The 18139-nt window shown below is 44.4% G+C and overlaps 1 protein-coding gene across 3 annotated transcripts in view; it reads left to right on the top strand.

The window, feature by feature from the left end:
• Nucleotides 1-18139, top strand: part of scyl3 (SCY1-like, kinase-like 3) — a 71733-nt gene that overhangs the window by 50670 nt on the left and 2924 nt on the right. For all 3 annotated transcript variants that reach the window (XM_072511181.1, XM_072511180.1, XM_072511182.1), the window contains exons 9-12: nucleotides 940-1127; nucleotides 9403-9571; nucleotides 15586-15762; nucleotides 16726-17483. In XM_072511181.1, coding sequence (XP_072367282.1) covers nucleotides 940-1127; nucleotides 9403-9571; nucleotides 15586-15762; nucleotides 16726-17483 — 1292 coding nt within the window. The remainder of the gene's footprint in view (nucleotides 1-939; nucleotides 1128-9402; nucleotides 9572-15585; nucleotides 15763-16725; nucleotides 17484-18139) is intronic.

Genomic DNA, 18139 nt, shown 5'->3' with positions numbered 1-18139 from the left:
GGGATTTGGCACGGACTGCAGTTTTGCCAGTTTAAATTCACTTCTAGACTGATGGATGAAGGAATCTGCTTTCTGTCAACTCAAGGGAGTTCAGTCCATGTTAATTAGGTTTCTAAAAATTGTCAATCTTGAGAAGCCATAAGTAACACAAGTTCTTGTGGCTGATATAATGTCAATTTGTACACTTGCTGCATGTGGTACGATTTACTGTGCAAATATTGGAAATGTGTTAAAAGTCTCAAACTGTCGGGCAGCACGGTGCTGCAGTGGCTAGCACTGCTGCCTCACGGCGCTGGCGTCCCAGGTTCAATACCAGCCCTGGATCACTGTCCGTGTGGAGTTTTCACATTCTCCCTGCGTTTGCGTGGGTTTCACCTCCATAACCCAAAGGTGTGCAGAGTAGGTGGATTGGCCACGTTAAATTGCTCCTTCATTGGAAAAAATGAATTGGGTACTCTAAAATTTATTTTTTAAAAGTATCAAACCTTGAATGATTTCTGAGCAATAAATTTACATGCCCTGTCCATAAAATGGCTGGAGTTTGAGGTTAGGGTTTGGGCATAATTTTGGAGCATTGGTATTTGGTTGCTTTAAATTGAACTTGCCGTTTGATGCTGACACTAGATGTCCAAAGTGAAAAAGAGCTCTGCCTCTCTCCCTCTGTATCTCAATGAACACCGACATCAATCAAAAATAAGTGTACTGGCAGCACGGTGGCACAGTGGGCTAGCCCGCTCTGGATCACTGCCCGTGTGGAGTTTGCAGAGTAGGCGAATTGGCCACGCTAAATTCCCTCTTAATTGGAAAAAATGAATTGGGCACTCTAAATTTATATATTTTTTAAATGTACTGTAAGGAAAATAAAATATTAAATGCTGTAAAATATTTACTGCTGCACAGATGTGCAACAATTAAGCTGTTTGAATTATATTACTCTAGGCTCACCGAATGATGATGAATTCAGTTGCCTCCTGTCACCCAATGCCTTTCGTGAACATGTGATCCCGATTCTGTTGAAACTTTATAGTGTGCGAGAGGAACATGTGCGAATGGTATTACTATCTCACCTGGACACTTATGCAGATCTTTTTCAACTGGAAGACCTACAGGAAATAATTCTTCCACAGGTCGGTGAAAGATTGCGAGTTTTAATTTACAGCACAAGCGAAATGCAAGTAAATTCGTTGCGATGCCTTGTACTAGTAAATTTTGGATCATCAGTTACACATTTTTCGAGTTGATTTTAATTCCCTCTGCATAATTCAGTGAATCTGTGAACAGTTATCTAAATTATAATCTACACTTTTATGAAAATGCTTGCAGTTATTAAATCCCTTTCACTTCCTCACGAATGATCTTCCAGGATTTAATATTTCATCTGAAAGATGTCGCTGCTGAAAGTGCAACATTCCATCTGTACTGCACTGACATGCCAGTCCATATGTGCTCAAATCTCTGGAGTGGACTTATGGTGGTGGCCATGGAGTGAGTAGTCGCATATTTGGTGGCTCCCACTCTAGGTGGAATTCCTTGGTCCTTTTTCACTCTATTTTATTGAAACAAATTCCAATTAAGGGGCAATTTAGTGTGGCCAATCGATGAACCCTGCACATTTTTGTGTTGTGAGATCCACGCAGACACGGGGAGAATGTGCAAACTCCACACGGACGGGGATCAAACTCGGGTCCTCGGCGCCGTGAGGCAGGAGTGCTAACCACTGCGCCACCGTGCCACCCCTTTTCATCCGATTTAAGGGGTTTTTACTAGTGAGATGCATGAGAACTAAGGAATAGTCATGCTGCATTGATGGGACAGGTTTATGGAGTACTGTATGAGGAACGTAACGAGTAGAAGGCAACAGCCTGGCCGAGAGGTTATTCGAGATGTGATCGAGGAAAAGGTGGCTGAGGGTTCTGGGTGGCGCTGCCTGCCGTGGTCTACTGAGCAACTGATGGAGTTTCTGAATACAAAGTTCCAGCAGCAGAGGCAGGAGGCCTCAGAGGACCCGGTGAAGGTGGTGGAGCTGCTTAGGGCAGCTATCAAGAGAGTGGAGCAGAGGCAGGCGGTGCAGAGTCTGGCAATCCAGAAGGTGGAGGAGGCAGTGGGTGAGCATGAGGATCTCTCTCCTCATTGAAGGCAGAGATGGTGTTTGTGGCAGAGAGCCAGAAGAGCTGGCAGGTGACTGTGAAGAACCTGGAGACTCATTCCAGGAGGCACAATCTCTGGATCGTGGGACTGGTCTGAAGGGATTGAGGGTACGCAGGTCACCGAGTATGTGGCGAATATGTTCGAGAAGTTGGTGCGGGAGGAGGGGTGTTTGACCCGACCCCTCCCCGGAGCCGAAGACAGGGGAGCCGCGAGGGTGATGGTGGTGCGGCTGCATCGTTTTCTCGACAAGAAGACACTGAGGTAGGTGAAGGAAACGAGAAGTGCACCTTGGAAGGAAACGTGCAGAGGATCTACCAGGACTTGGGTATGGAGTTGGCCAAGCTGCACGCTGGTTTCAATCGTATCAAGGCTGCCCTCTACAAGAAAGGAGTGAAGTGCGGGCTGTTGTATCCAGATTTTTGACACGCCAAAGGAGGCAAGTTAATTTGAGACTGTGGACTGGGAGGTGTGGGGACATTGAACTTTGGAGATGTTAAGTTGGGAAATTTGGGTTTGTATACCGGATGTTTATTGTCTCGCGGTGCAGAGTGGGCAAGTGTGTTTTACTGTTTTGGGGAAATTTGCGGGTGAAGGGCAGCTGGAGGGAAAGGGACAGGAAGTGGTCTCGAGTGGGGGCCACTATGTTACTGGTTGGCTAGTTAACAGGAGTGAAGTGCGGGGGAGGTCGATCTATTGGGGCAGGGGGGGTGGTTGGGTGTTCTCTTTCTTTGTTCATGTGGGGAGAGTGAGGAGGGACTCTGATGTGGGTGGAGTTGGTGTGGCGCAATTGGTTATGGGGAGATGGCGGACTTCTTGGGCAGGCCCGAGGGTGAACAAGGCGTGGATTGAGGGGTGCTGTTACAGAGGGGCAATGGCTGATCGGCGAAGACGGGGGGGGGTGCCAGCCCGGTTGATTACATGGGATATTCGGGCTTTGAATGGCCCGGGTAAAAGGTGCCGTGTTTTGCGCATTTAAGGGGATTGAAGGTGGACGGGGTATTTCTTCAGGAGATACATCTGAAATTGGAGGACAAGGCTAGGCTCAGTTTGGGCCTGTGGGGCAAGTGTCCTATTTGGGGTTGGATTTGAAGGGAGTTGGCGGTGCTAATCAATAAGAGATTGGCTTTTGAGGTGGGAAGTATTGTAAATGACCCTGGGGGTAGGTTGGAGATGGTGAGTGGGAAGCTGAAGGGGATGCTGGTGGTGCTGGTGAATGTATATGCCCCAAATTGGGATGGTATGGATTTCCTGAGGCAGGGTTTAGCAAAGATTCCAGATCTGGACACCCACCAGCTGATCATGGGGAGTTGTTGGACCGGTCGTGCCCTAGAAGGTTTCGGCTTTGGCAAAGGAGCTATTGGGGTTTTGGGGGTTTATGGAATGTATGGGGTGGGGGGGGGGCACCGGGTGTACTCCTGGGTTGATTTCATTGTCTTGGATAAGGAGCTGTTGGTGGGGTGGTTGAATCGGAGTATTCGGCGATTGTGGTCGCTGACCAATTGCCACATTGGGTGGACTTGCAGATGGCGAAGGGTGAGCCTCAGTGGCCGCAGTGGGGGTTGGATGTTAGATTGTTGCCGGATAAGGGGTTTTGCGAAAGGGTGAAGGTGGCCATTCGGAATTATGTGGAGCAGAATAAGATGGGGGATGTCTCTGCCTCCACGTTGTGGGATGCGCAGAAGGTGGTTATAAGGGGGGAATTAATATTGATTTTGGGCGCACAGGGAGTGGGTGGAGCGGGCGGAGAGCTTAAGGGTTGGTGGGGGACATTGGGGTTGGATCAGAGATATTCAGTGGTGCTGGAGCAGGCATTGCTAAAGGAGAGGCAGAGGCTCCAGATGGAGTTTGGGTTGGTGTCCACGGGAAAGATGGTGGGGCAAATGCATAGAGCCAGTGAAGTGGTACATGAGTGTGAGGAGAAAGCTAGAAGGATGCTTGTGCAGATGTTGATGCAGGCGACGAGGGAAATTGGGAGGGTGAGGGAAGGTATGGGGCACAGTGGTATCAGAGCCGAAGGTGGTGAACAGGGTTTTGAAGCTTTTTATCGGAGATTGTATAATTCAGAGGCTCCGGGTGGGGAATGAAGGGATGAGGCAGTTTTTGGACGTATTAGAATTTCTGAGGGTTGAGGCGAAGGTGCAGGTCTGGAGGCCCTGATTGGGTTGAGGGAGGTAATGGATTGCGTGGGATTGATGCAGGCATGGAAGGCCACAAGTCCAGATGGCTTCCCAGTTGAGTTGGAACTCGGGGCCCCTGGTAGTGGAGATGTATAATGAGTTGATGGTAAGGAGGGAACTTCACCGCCCCCCAACGCAGTCTCAGGCTCGATATCGCTCATTCTAAAGAAGGACAAGGACCAGGAGCAGTGTGGAACATACTGCCCTATCTTGCTATTCAATATAGATTTGAAGTTGTTCGTGGAGGTGCTGGCGACACAGATAGAGGATTGTGTACCAGGGGTGCTAGGTGAGGATTAGACTGGGTTTGTGAAGGGGAAGAGTTTCCGGCGAATGTACCGAGGTTGCTTAATGTTGTTATGATGCTCTCGGAGGGCCGAGAAGTGGAAGTGGTTCTGGCAATGGATATGGAGAAGAAGGTTTTCGAATGGCCGTATTTGTTGAGGTGTTGGAGCGGTTCCAGTTTCAGCAGGGGTTTGTGGATTGGGTTTGTTTGTTGTATAAGACGCCTAAGGCCAGTGTTCAGATGAACAAGATCAGTTCAGATTATTTTAAGTTGCACCAGGGGACAAGGCATGGATGTCCATTCTCTCCACTGCTCTTTGCCCTGCCGATTGAGTCGCTGGCAATGGCCCTCGGGGCTCGAGGGAGTGGAGGGGTATTGAGCTGGGGGGAGGGGTATTGAGCTGGGGCGAGGGGGGGGGGGGGTGGGGTTTGAGCATCAAGTTTCTTTGTTTGCGATTGATCTCTTGCTGTATATCTCATATTGGTGGGGAGCTTTAATAGGATTTTGGGTGAGCTTTTCGGGTATAAACTTAATATGGGGAAAAGCGAGGTATTCCCAATTAACGCACGGGATAGGAGAGGAGGTTGGGAGAACTGTTTGCTTCAGTTAGTGGGGCGAGTTTTCGCTACCTTGGGATACAGGTGGCATGGACTTGGGTTCAGCTGTATAAGTTGAACTAGGCATGGCTGGTGGAGGGAATGAAGGCAGACTTTGAGAGGTGGGATGTGTTGCCATTGTGTTGGTGGATCGGGTCCAGATGGTAAAAATGACTTGGAAGTTTTTGTTTGTGTTCCAAAATTTCCCAATTTTTGTGCCTCAGTCCTTTTTTAGGAAGGTTAATGGGATGATTTTGAGGTTTGCGTGGGCAGTGAAGGAGGGTGTTTTTGGAAAGGGGTCAAGAGGGGGTTGGGGTTTAAAGCGTTGCCAAGCTTGTTGAACTACATTGCAACTAATATTGCAATGGTTAGGAAATGGGTGGTGGAGGAGCGGTTTGTTTGGAGGCGTGGGAGGCGGCCTTGTGTAAGGGGGACCAGCTTGAGGACACTGTTTTCCATTCTTGCCAGTCAGATATTCCACAAGCCCAGTGGCTTTGGAACCAGTGTTGGCATCACGGTGGGTTGGAAGGCATTTCTTTGCGGGTGCCGATTTTGGGATAATTAAAGGCTGGCTCCAGCGGGTTGGATGCGCGATTCCGAGGGTGGTGGTAGGTGGGGTTAGAATATTTTAGGGATTTGGTTGTGGGAGGGAAGTTTGCATGCCTGGAGGAGTTGGAGGGGATATATCAGTTGCTTAAGGGAATGAGTTCAGATATCTGCTAGTTAGGAACTTCATGGCAAACGAGGTGTCATTGTTTCTGATGCTGCCGCTCCCAGTGCTGCAGGATAAGCTTCTGTCCGAGGTGAGATAGGGGAGGGCAAGGTTGTGGATATATATGGAGAGCTGTTGAAGAGGGAGAGTGCTTCTGTGGAAAAGGAGTTGGGTGTGGGGCTTTGAGGGTCAAGTATGGAATGAAGCTCTCCGGAGGGTTGGAGGGGCGGTGTTGCTAACTTTTGGTTGGTTCAATTGGCTCTGATAACCTTTGCTCTCAAGTCGCCAGGTATCTTTATGATACCGCCACGAGGTTCAAGTTCAAGTAATGATCAATAACTCAATACACCAATTAGTAAGAGTCAAATCAAAGCACATTTATTATACACCGTAATCACTACTCATGCATAAATTCTACTTCTAAGCTACTTCTACAACTAACAGGCCTATACTTGGCTTCGGACTGGCCCACCAGGCCAGGGGAACAAATAGCCTTTTGTTCGGGTTCTGAGTCTGCAGGATTCAAAGGTTGGTACGGACTGGTAGCTAGGAGCACCTATCTCGTAGTGAGCGTTGACTTAAGACCTATGGGCTCTTGGCGGTAGCTGAACCGGTCACTGTCAAGGGTTGGTTCGCGTTGCTGAGTGACCCGGTCAAGAAGAACGATTTGAACTTGGGGGCTTAACTTTATAGTCCCCAGGGGCTTCCCGCCTTTCGGGGCGGACCCTGTACCTGGTTCCAAGTGATTGGACTTTGTTCCAATTGCTTGGTTCGATTTCTCCAATACTGGAGCAGTTCCCTGATCGATGGGCGGTCTTGAGGTGTCCGTTAACCTCATTTGTGTTGGCTCCTGCTGCGCCGAGGAGTCTGGCTTGGCCTTGTTTATCCCAAATGTTTTGATTGTTCCCGAGGATCGCTCATTAGTATGTAGATGGCTGCTACATTATTATGCAGATGGCTGCGTGTATCGATGCTGTCTGGGCTTTTGCAGAGTTTAAAAGTAAACTTGCACCTGCTAGTTTCTGCCTCTGTTGGCTGAATTTCCCTGCAGCCTTTGCTGTTCTCCATTTTACGTCGGGAGTTGGTCAACCCAGGTGGCTACAGCGGGGGGTTCTGGGGTGAAAAATTGGAGGAGTGGGGGTGTTTGTTAGGGAAGAGGTACAGGGAGGGAGGGGTTTGTTTCCTGTTGCCACAGTTGGCTTTTGTACTACTTGGTTATGTATATATTGAAAATGCCTTCAATAAAATGTTTTTCGAAAGAGTCTCTGAGTGAACCTGCGACTGCTTGACTTTGGTGAGAGTATTGGCATTGAGCCAATGCTGATACACCAAGACAATATTATCCCTTTGGATTTACCTAAACAGATTCTATATCAAATATTTAATGATTCATGGAATTCTCATTTTGTCTTTTGAATGCATTGTTATACTTGAACTCAGTTTATTGCATCTATAAATTGAGCAATATTCACGCTGCAGCTGGTATACTTAAACACCTTTGTGAATGGGGTTTTTGAGACTGCTTTACATTCTTGCATTTTTCTCTTGAGCCTGAGGCAACTGATGGTTTTTAATGTCCCTTTAGTTATTTTGTGACCATGGTTGGAACATAACATTTCCATCTTAGGGAGGGGAAAAAGTTTAGGAGTACACTTTGTTCAAATTACTCCCACTTGTCCACTTTTTAAAGTTTTTAAGAAAAATTTACCATGTCTGGTTTCATTACTTTCTAGCTGCTCAAGTGATGTCACTGACAGATAGGAGTGTCTTACAACCCACAGCAGTTCCCTTGATTGCAATGTAAGAAAAAAAGACTTGCATTTATGTGGTGGTGTTCGTAACCTTGATGCCTCAAAATATTTTGCAACCGCCATCACTGTTGTAATATGGGAAACATAGCAGCCAATCTGGACACAGCACAGTTCCACAAACAGCAATGCGTTAATGTTATGAAAATATCTGGGAGGATTGGCATTCGTACAAATTGGACAGCAATTTCTGGCGAGTGTACATAAACAGTTAAACGCAAAATCCAGTATTTGCTGAGAGAGATTAACTGGTGCTTTGTAAGCTGCACGCAAACAGCATCTCACAGGCTGGTTCCCCATTCAAACGTATTGAACACTTGAGATATTCCTGTACTAATATCTTAGATGTAGACAAACCTCATCACAAAATGTGAAGTCAGGTCATTCAGTCTAAGTATCATCTTAATGAGATTTACGTGTTAAATACTGCCGAGTAGCTAACTTTTATAAGTGGGTCATCTCATTCCTTTAAATTTTAGAATTAAGATATTTTAAAAATGTTGTTTTTTAAAAAACTTTTTTCTGTTTCTTGTATTTCTCTCAATCCTACCTCCCCTTTTTATTTTGTTTTCTCTAACTGATTTGACATTGAACTTATATCCCAACTCCTGGTTCAGAATTTTTGCTGCTCATTTAATGCTTCATAATAATAATGGTATTTTATTCAAGAAAAATGTTCACCGCCTGAAGGCTGAATTGCAGTGCAACTTACATGGACAATTCATATTCATCGGCTAAGTGATCAGATTGAAAGACATACAAACATGTAACAAAAGTAGACAAATTTATCAGGTAATAGGGAATTATTAAATCTGGTTAAGCAGATCCAGTTCCTTGCCCTGTTCACACAGGTCCCAGACATTTCGTAGAGAATGCTGTATTTTTCAGTATGCTGCTGACAGCAAATTGCTATATAAAACCCTGTAGGGTACCTGGAGCTTGTGTGTTGGGGGCAGGGGATCGGCGCAGTGGTTAGCACTGCCGCCGCACGATGCCAAGGACACGGGTTCAATCCTGGCCCCAGGTCACTGTCTATGTAGAGTTTGTACATTCTCCCCATGTCTGCATGAGTCTCACCTCCACAACTTAAGATGTGCAGGTTAGGTGGATTGGCCACACCAAATTGCCCCTTAATGGAAAAACATTTTTTTTTTTTAATTAAATTTTTTTTTAAATAGGTACCTGGAGCAGGTGCAAGTTTAATGGAGTTGGTTGAAGGACAAATACTGTCAGGGCACTTGCGAGAACACCCTTGCTCTTCAGATTTGTCCTCTAGGATCTTGTACACCCAGCTGAGAGGGCAATTGGGGCCTTGACCAAATGACTCATTTTAAAGATGACACTTCTAATGGCGCAGAAATAAATCAGTACTACATTGGAGATTAAGTCTAGATTTTGTGCTTCAGTCTCTGGAAAAAGACATGCACCCACAACCTTTTGACTCCAAAGATATGAGTACTATGAATGAGCAATATCTGACGATGGCAGTCTTAACTTTGGACAGCATTAGTAACTTGCAGTCACCTGACAGTGAAATACTACTAGCTGGGAATGCAGTTAATACAAAGCTCGTAGTATATCATAAGTGCTTTATTTCAGTAACTGCATCTTTCCATCAATCAGCATTTACTTTTGAATTCCATGGAAAAATAATAAACTCGTGTTTTCTGTTTAGGTGTTATTAGGACTAAGAGATACCAGTAACACACTCGTATCAAAAACACTCTGCAGCCTAGCAGTTTTAGTGCCACTTCTTGGAGCTGATGTAGTTGTTGGAGGTGAGAGAGCAAAGATCTTCAAACGTACAGCACCCAACTTCAAATCAGCTGAGATCACCCCTGAAGGTAGGTCATGATGTTGCTGACATTTTCTTCCCATTCCATGGTCACTTAACCTGGATGTCAGTGTTTTGAAGTTTTAGTTTGTAAGAAAGTACGCAAGAGTATAATGTGAGCTCTTGTTCATTTGGCCTACCAGCCTGCTCATTCAACAAGATCGTGGCTCATCTTCCACTTAAACGCCATCTCCTGCACTTTCCCACTTGTCCCTTTATACCCCAAATTCTATCAGTTTATGTCTTGAATATACTGAACGACTGAGAATTTACATCCCTCTTGGACAGAGAATTTTAAAATTCACAATCCTCTCACTGAAGAAATGTGTCCTCATCTTAGTCCTAAATGTCTGGCTCCTTATTCCGAGATAAGAACATAAAGAACATAAGAACTAGGAGCAGGAGTAGGCCATCTGGCCCCTCGAGCCTGCTCCACCATTCAATGAGATCATGGCTGATCTTTTGTGGACTCAGCTCCACTTTCCGGCCCGAACACCATAACCCTTAATCCCTTTATTCTTCAAAAACTATCTATCTTTATCTTAAAAACATTTAATGAAGGAGCCTCTACTGCTTCACTGGGCAAGGAATTCCATAGATTCACAACTCTTTGGGTGAAGAAGTTCCTACTAAGCTCAGTCCTAAATCTACTTCCCCTTATTTTGAGGCTATGCCCCTTAGTTCTGCTTTCACCCGCCAGTGGAAACAACCTGCCCGCATCTATCCTATCTATTCCCTTCATAATCTTATATGTTTCTATAAGATCCCCCCTCATCCTTCTAAATTCCAACGAGTACAGTCCCAGTCTACTCAACCTCTCCTCGTAATCCAACCCCTTCAGCTCTGGGATTAACCTAATGAATCTCCTGCACACCCTCCAGCACCAGTACGTCCTTTCTCAAGTAAGGAGACCAAAACTGAACACAATACTCCAGGTGTGGCCTCACTAACACCTTATACAATTGCAGCAGAACCTCCCTAGTCTTAAACTCCATCCCTCTAGCAATGAAGGACAAAATTCCATTTGCCTTCTTAATCACCTGTTGCACCTGTAAACCAACGTTTTGTGACTCATGCACTAGCACACCCAGGTCTCTCTGCACAGCAGCATGTTTTAATATTTTGTCATTTAAATAATAATCCCTTTTGCTGTTATTCCTACCAAAATGGATAACCTCACATTTGTCAACATTGTATTCCATCTGCCAGACCCTAGCCCATTCACTTAGCCTATCCAAATCCCTCTGCAGACTTCCAGTATCCTCTGCACTTTTTGCTTTACCACTTATCTTAGTGTCGTCTGCAAACTTGGACACATTGCCCTTGGTCCCCAACTCCAAATCATCTATGTAAATTGTGAACAGTTGTGGGCCCAACACTGATCCCTGAGGGACACCACTAGCTACTGATTGCCAACCAGAGAAACACCCATTAATCCCCACTCTTTGCTTTCTATTAATTAACCAATCCTCTATCCATGCTACTACTTTCCCCTTAATGCCATGCATCTAGAGACAATAGAGAAGAAATACAGAGGAGCTTAAAATCCAACTAAATCTGACATTCTCCAAGAGCTGTATCCTAGGATTTTAAAAGAGGTAGCGGTAGAGACGGTGGACGCGCTGGTTTTGATTTTCCCAAATTCTGTGAATTCTAGAACAGCCGTTGGGGGATTTGAAGTTGGCAAATATAACTCAACTATTCAAGAAGTAGTGGGAGAGAAAATGGAGAATTACAGGCCAATTAACCTATGATCAGTTAAGAAAATGCGGAAATGCCGTATTAAGGAAGTATTAATGTGCCTAAATCATAGTATGGTCAAACTTCACATGGTTTTATGAAAGGGAAATTATGTTTTACAGATTTGTGAATTTATTGAGGATGTAATTAGTAGAGTAGCTAAAGTAGCAAAAGACAAGGCTGAGGCATTCGCAACAATCTTCAGCCAGAAGTGCCGATCCATCTCGGTCTCCGGAGAACCCCAGCATCACAGATGTCAATCTTCAGCCAATACGATTCACTCCACGTGATATCAAGAAACGGCTGAAGGCACTGGATACTGCAAAGGCTATGGGCCCTGACAATATCCCGGCAATAGTACTGAAGACCTGTGCTCCAGAACTTGCTGTACCCTTAGCCAAGCTGTTCCAGTACAGCTACAACAGTGGAATCTATACGGCAATGTGGAAAGTTGCCCAGGTGTATCTGTACACAAGAAACAGGACAAATGCAACCCAGCCAATTACCGCCCTAACCATCTACTCCATCATCAGCAAAGTGCTATCAAGCGGCACTTACTCAGCAATGACCTGCTCACGCATGCTCAGTTTGGGTTCCGCAAGGGTCACTCAGCTCCTGGCGCATTACAGCCTTGGTTCAAACGTGGACAAAAGAGCTGAATGCCAGAGGTGAGGTGGGAGTGACTGTCCTTGACATCAAGGCAGCATTTGACTGAGTATGGCATCAAGGTGCCCTAGCTAAACTGGAGTCAATGGGGATCAGGGGGAAAGCTCCGCTGGCTGGAGTCATACCTGGCTCAGGAAGATGGTTGTGGTGGTTGGAGGTCAATCATATCAACTCCAGGACATCACTGCAGAAGTTCCTCAGGTTAGTGCCTGAGGCCCAACCATCTTCAGCTGCTTCATCAATGACCTCCCTTCCATCATAAGGTCAGAAGTAGGGATGTTTGTGGATGACTGTGCGCAGTGTTCAGCACCATTCTTGACTCCTCAGATAATGAAGCAGTCCACGTCCAATTGCAGCAAGACCTAGACAATATTCAGGCTTGGGCTACTAGAGAGGATTTAACCACCGCCCTTGATAATCAATGGCATTACCATTGCTGAATCCCCCACAATCAACATCTTGGGGGTTACCATTGATCAGAAACATAACTGGACTAGTCACATTAATGCTGTGGCTACCAGGGCAGGTCAAAGACTAGGAATCCTATGGCGAGTAACTCACCTCCTGACACCCCAAAGCCTGTTCACCATCCAAGGCACAAGTCAGGAGTGTAATGGAATACTCTCCACTTGCCTAGATGAGTGCCACTCCAAAAACACTCAAGAAGCTCGACACCATCCAGGACAAAGCCCGCTTGATTACTCCCCATTCCACAAACATTAAAACCCTCCAGCACTGACTAACAGTGGCAGCCATGTGTACCATCTACATGATGCACTGAAATAACTCACCAAGGTTCCTTCGACAATACCTTCCAAATCAACGACCATTACCATCTAGAAGGACAAGAGCAGCAGATACCTGGGAACCCCACCACCTGGAGGTTCCTCTCCAAGTCACTCACCACCCTGACTTGGAAATATATAGTAGCTCTTCAATGGCACTGAGGCAACATCCCGGAACTCCCTCCCTAACAGCAAAGTGGGTGCACCTACACCTCAAGGACTGCAGTGGTTCAAGAAGGCAACTCACCACCACCTTCTGAAGGGCAACTAGGGATGGGCAATAAATGCTGGCCTAACCAGTGATGCCCACATCCCATAAATTAATTTTTCACTCTTGGGTACTCTAAATTATTTTTTTTTTTTTTAAAAGATTTTTCTACAGGTTTCAGATCCGGAAAGAAAAGGAAAAAAATAGCAGATTCTGGAAGCCAAATTTTACAACTTTCCTCTGTAGTCTGACCTAGAAATGTGGTCCAGGGGCAGCACGGTGGGGCAGTGGTTAGCATTGCTGCCTCACTGCGCCGAGGTCCCGGGTTCGATCCCAGCCCTGGGTCACTGTCCATGTGGAGTTTGTGCATTCTCCCCGTGTCTGCACGGGCTTTAACCCCACAACACAAACGATACGCAGGATAGATGGATCGGCCACACTAAAGTGCCCCTTAATTGGGTGGTACTTGTATTAAAAAATTGTAGATTTAAAAAAAAAGAAAAGTCGTCCAGATTTTCAGTGAAGTCCAGGAATTTGAAGCCAGATTGAGAGAGAACCCACAACCAGGGCATTTCCAGGCCTTGAGCTAAGAAGGTAGGTCAGGGAATGAGCTTTGAAACATCAGAGAGGCTGTTTAATAATAATAATAATAATAATAATAATAATAATAATCTTTATTATTGTCACAAGTAGGTTTACATTTACACTGCAATGAAGTTACTGTGAAAATCCCAAAGTCGCCACACTCCGGCGCCTGTTTGGGTATACTGAGGGAGAATTAAGAATGTCCAAATTACCTAACAGCACGTCTTTCGGGACTTGTCGGAGGAAACCGGAGCACCCGGAGGAAGCCCACGCAGACACGGGGAGAATGTGCAGACTCCGCACAGACAGTGACCCAAGCCAGGAATCGAACCTGGAACCCTGGTGCTGTGAAGCAACAGTGCTACCATGCCGCCCACGAACAGTTAACTTGAAATTTGGATGAAAACGCATTCAGTTAAAATCAGTGGAACCTAATCAACTGCTCTAGTCGGATATCTGTTCTGGCAGGACATTCTAAGGAGGACAGCGGAAACACTTTAAGGATGACCCCCAAATCGAAGGGGTCAAACATACCTGTCGACTCACAGGAGATATTGGCTTCTTGCAGACCAAAGCAGAGAAGGTTCATTCAGAAAGGCACTGAACACATAGAGACATGTCGGTAATGTGCAGCAGACAGTCGAGGCATCAAAGAGCGCACAAGCCTCCAAACATCCCATCTGTCCCTTGAAGCACCAGATGTGGCAGAATCTGGCAATCGGACAGTGGATTTATCAGCCATTTCACTACACATCGGACCAGATTAGAAACACATCATCCTCGATCCTGAGGGGCCAGCTAAGAGAGAGCTGTATATGTGGATTTCAAAAATATATTTAAGTTGGCCATGTAAAAGCTAATTTGCAAGATAAGGGTCCATAGTAATGCATTTAGCATGAATAGAGGATTGGTTAACAGACAGGCAGCAGAAAGAGATAATTGGGGCATTTTCAAATTGGCAGATTGTAACTAGGAGTGCTACAAGGATCAGTACAAAGAGACTGAGTGAAGTATCTACGTTTGCTACTGATACAAATCTAAATGGAAATGTAAGCTGTGAGGAGGACACAGGCTGGAAAGTGATATAGACCGGTTAAGGGAGTGGCGAACAAGGTCACAGATTGAGTATAATGCGGAGGTTATTCACTTTGTTAGTAAGAATGGCAAAGCAGAATATTTTTTAAAGGTGTGAAATTCGTAAATCTTCAGTGTAACTGAATGTACTTGTACAAGGAACACAATGTTAGCATGCATATACAGCAAGCAATTCGGAAGGCAGTCCACTTCTCTTAACCCTATTTTTAAAAAGAGAGGACATGTTTGCTACTTTGCAATCCTTGGGAACTATAGGAATTCTGGCAAATTTAAACACATTCATCCACCGCAATTAGGTCTTTTAAAACCTGAGGATACAGGTCATCAGGCCCAGGCAATTTGTCACTACTTAAGTCACATTACTGCAATGCTATTTCTTTACTTATCCAGCTTTTTGTTAAAAATTGCTCACTTTCATTAGACCCTTGGTTTCCCATTATTTGTCAGATTTTTTTTGTGTTACCTACAGTGAAGACACATGCAAACATTTGCTTAATCACTAAACGTCAATTGAAATGTCCACTTCAGATTCTATTTGTTATGGCAGCATGGTGACGCAGTGGTTAGCACTGCTGCCTCACGGCACCGAGGACACGGTTCGATTCCCGGTCCCAGGTCACTGCCCGTGTGGAGTTTGCACATTCTCCCCATGTCAGTGTGGGTCTCACCCCCACAACCCAAAAAGATGTGCAGGGTAGGTGAATTGGCCACACTAAATTGCTCCATAATTGGAAAATAATTACTTTCAATTTATAAAAAAAAAAAAAAAAGATTTTATATGTGCTAAGGGTGCAGTAAACATGGAGTTGCGATTTTAGGATTATACTTTGAGGGATTAAGATTACGTTAATAGAAATCTGTTTTTGGGCCATTATTCTGCTGTTGTAAAGTTGCAATAATAGCTAAAGCTCAACTTTGATTTGGAATCTTGCATTTTTTCTGAAGGTTCTCCTGCGCATGTCAGCAATAGTCGCAGTTCTCTGGCCTTAAACAGCAATTCATTCAAACTGTTTTCCAAGATCTCTGAGCCGAAGAAGAATCCCATGGATGGGAAGGAGAAAAGGCGAACAAATCTCACTCAAAACCTGCACCCTTCAACATTTCAGATATTGTCAAAAACAGGTAAACGTTTGAAAGGCAGCACAAGCTGAGACTATTATACTGAAGCGGATCTTCTGCGACGTATGGAATGCATGTGAACGTGACTCAATTGAGGGTATCTTTATTCAGTGTGTCTTTATTTTATTTTATATCAAGTTGTCAATTTCACTATTAAGTCATCTGTTAATATGTTCTAACTGCTGCATTAAGAAACAAATAATGAAATTTCATTGGTATAAAATGCTGCATGATTTTTCTCGATAGGTAGCTTATAGGTCACTAATCTTGGAGTTAAAATATTTAGTATAATATTATGGTATACATCTTTTACTAATTCCCATTTTGTTTTATTCGTTCTTGGGGTGTGAGTGTCACTGGCTGGGCCAGCATTCGTTACCCATCCCTAATTGCCCTTGACCTCGCTAGGTCATTTCAGTGGGTGTGGGGGTCTGGAGCCAGACCAGGTAAGGCCGGCAGATTGTTCCTTCCCTGGACAAATGAACCAGCTAGGTTATTCATGGTCATCATTAGACTTTTAATTCCAGATTTCTTACTGAATTCAAATTTCACCATCTTGGTGGGATTCGAACCCGGGATCCCAGATTATTACCCTGGGTCTCTGGATTACTAGTCCATTGACAATACCACTATGCCACTGCCTCCCCTGCTAAGTGGCCAGGATGGATGCTTGTTTTAAGAAAAACGTATTTCCATTCCCCCCCCATCAGTCCAAAACATTGGGTTGTAAGAGAAAATGATGGCTGAATCAATGGTTGAATTAACGGCCTTTGCATATGTAAGTGCTTTTTCTGATAGATATATTATATAAATCTCCATACTTGCCTAATTCATGCATACCTTTCAGTTGATATGTTTAACTGTTTCTGAAAGAACCATATTAAGCTATTGTCAGATTGATAAAACCTACTTGAACCAATATGTTTGGTGTAGTTAGTAACTGAAGCCTTTTTCTTATGAACACAGCACCAACATCCATAATGTCAATGAATGGTATTCGTGGGAATGGCATTTCTGGTGCTGACAGTACACAGAACACAGTGCTGACCCATGAATCTGCTGAGGATTGGCCAGATTGGAGCAAGTCAGAGGAAAATGAAAGAAATACAGGAATTCAGAATGTGCCTAAAAAAGATTGCATCAGTACAGGAAATCTATCTGAGAACATTACTGTAGATGATGAACCATGGGATGACTTTGAACCTGCAGCAGATGATCATCCTAGCACAATAAAACAAGAACAGCCAATTAAACAAAAGGCTTCTGTCTTATCCAGCACTGGGAGTAAGGCCCAGTCCAAAGCCATGAATCTTTCTTTAGCACTAAAAACTCATTCTGTAACATCATGTGAGAATTGGAGGAATGATGACTGGAACCATCAGAACTTGTCTGTAACGGAAAGTAAAAGAGCAGATTCAATTGGACAAACGTCCTTCAGGCAGAAAACAGTGCAAAAAAAATCCTTGAACTTTGGGCTGGGGGAGGAGTTCACCATAAGTGTCAAGAAAAGGCCAGAGAGAGACCCTGAACTGGATCTCTTTGCTGATATGATACCAGACATTAAAGTGTCTTCCACAAGCTTGTTAGTGCCAACACAAAGAACACAATCAGCTGATATTGCCAAAGCAACTGAAGCAGCATCAAAATGTACAGAGAAGATGCCGGGAGATAATTCACAAACCTTAGCACTTACATCAAAGTTTGCTGCAGCAGACATTGTTGAGGTGAGTTGGAAACATTAATTCCTAGTTTTTACTTTGGTGCATAATAGTAGGATCCACTATCTTCGAGTTTTGTTTGTAGAAGAAATGTGGGCTTGCTCTTGTACCCTGCATAATACACATTTCATTTATGCAGAATTCTATCGAGAGTGCTCACCCACTAGTATTTAATAGAAAACTAGGAACTGTTCCTTGTATTTCTTGAGCACCTTAAACTACTCTGCCCAATCTGTTGGTTATAATGGTTAAGCCAAGCTTTCAAACTGCACTTCAATAGTTAGAGACCAAGGACTGCAAATGCGTTTTTGCAATTGCCTAAAGTTTTCAAATAAAGATTAAGTGAATTATACTTGACATTTAAACACAAACATCTCCACACAGACATCTCCATTCTATGAGTAAAGTTAGTTAAATAAGGTCTGCATAGATTTAAAGTGAGAATACCAAAGCACTCGGAATATATACTTCTTAACTTGCACTGGCCCTATTTTCAATCATTTACTGTTTGTCATGTTAATTTTGTGGACCTGGGCTGTTTTTAAGCATGATTGGCTTACAGATAAATTCTAAGTCATGACATGAAGAGGTGGCATCCAGAGTTTGAGATATATGCACCTTAATAGCAACGGGACATTCCTTGTGAAATTACTGTATTAACT

Source organism: Scyliorhinus torazame, chromosome 7 (genome assembly GCF_047496885.1).
Source record: "Scyliorhinus torazame isolate Kashiwa2021f chromosome 7, sScyTor2.1, whole genome shotgun sequence".
NCBI lineage: Eukaryota > Metazoa > Chordata > Chondrichthyes > Carcharhiniformes > Scyliorhinidae > Scyliorhinus > Scyliorhinus torazame.
This window is presented reverse-complemented; position numbering and strand designations above follow the sequence as displayed.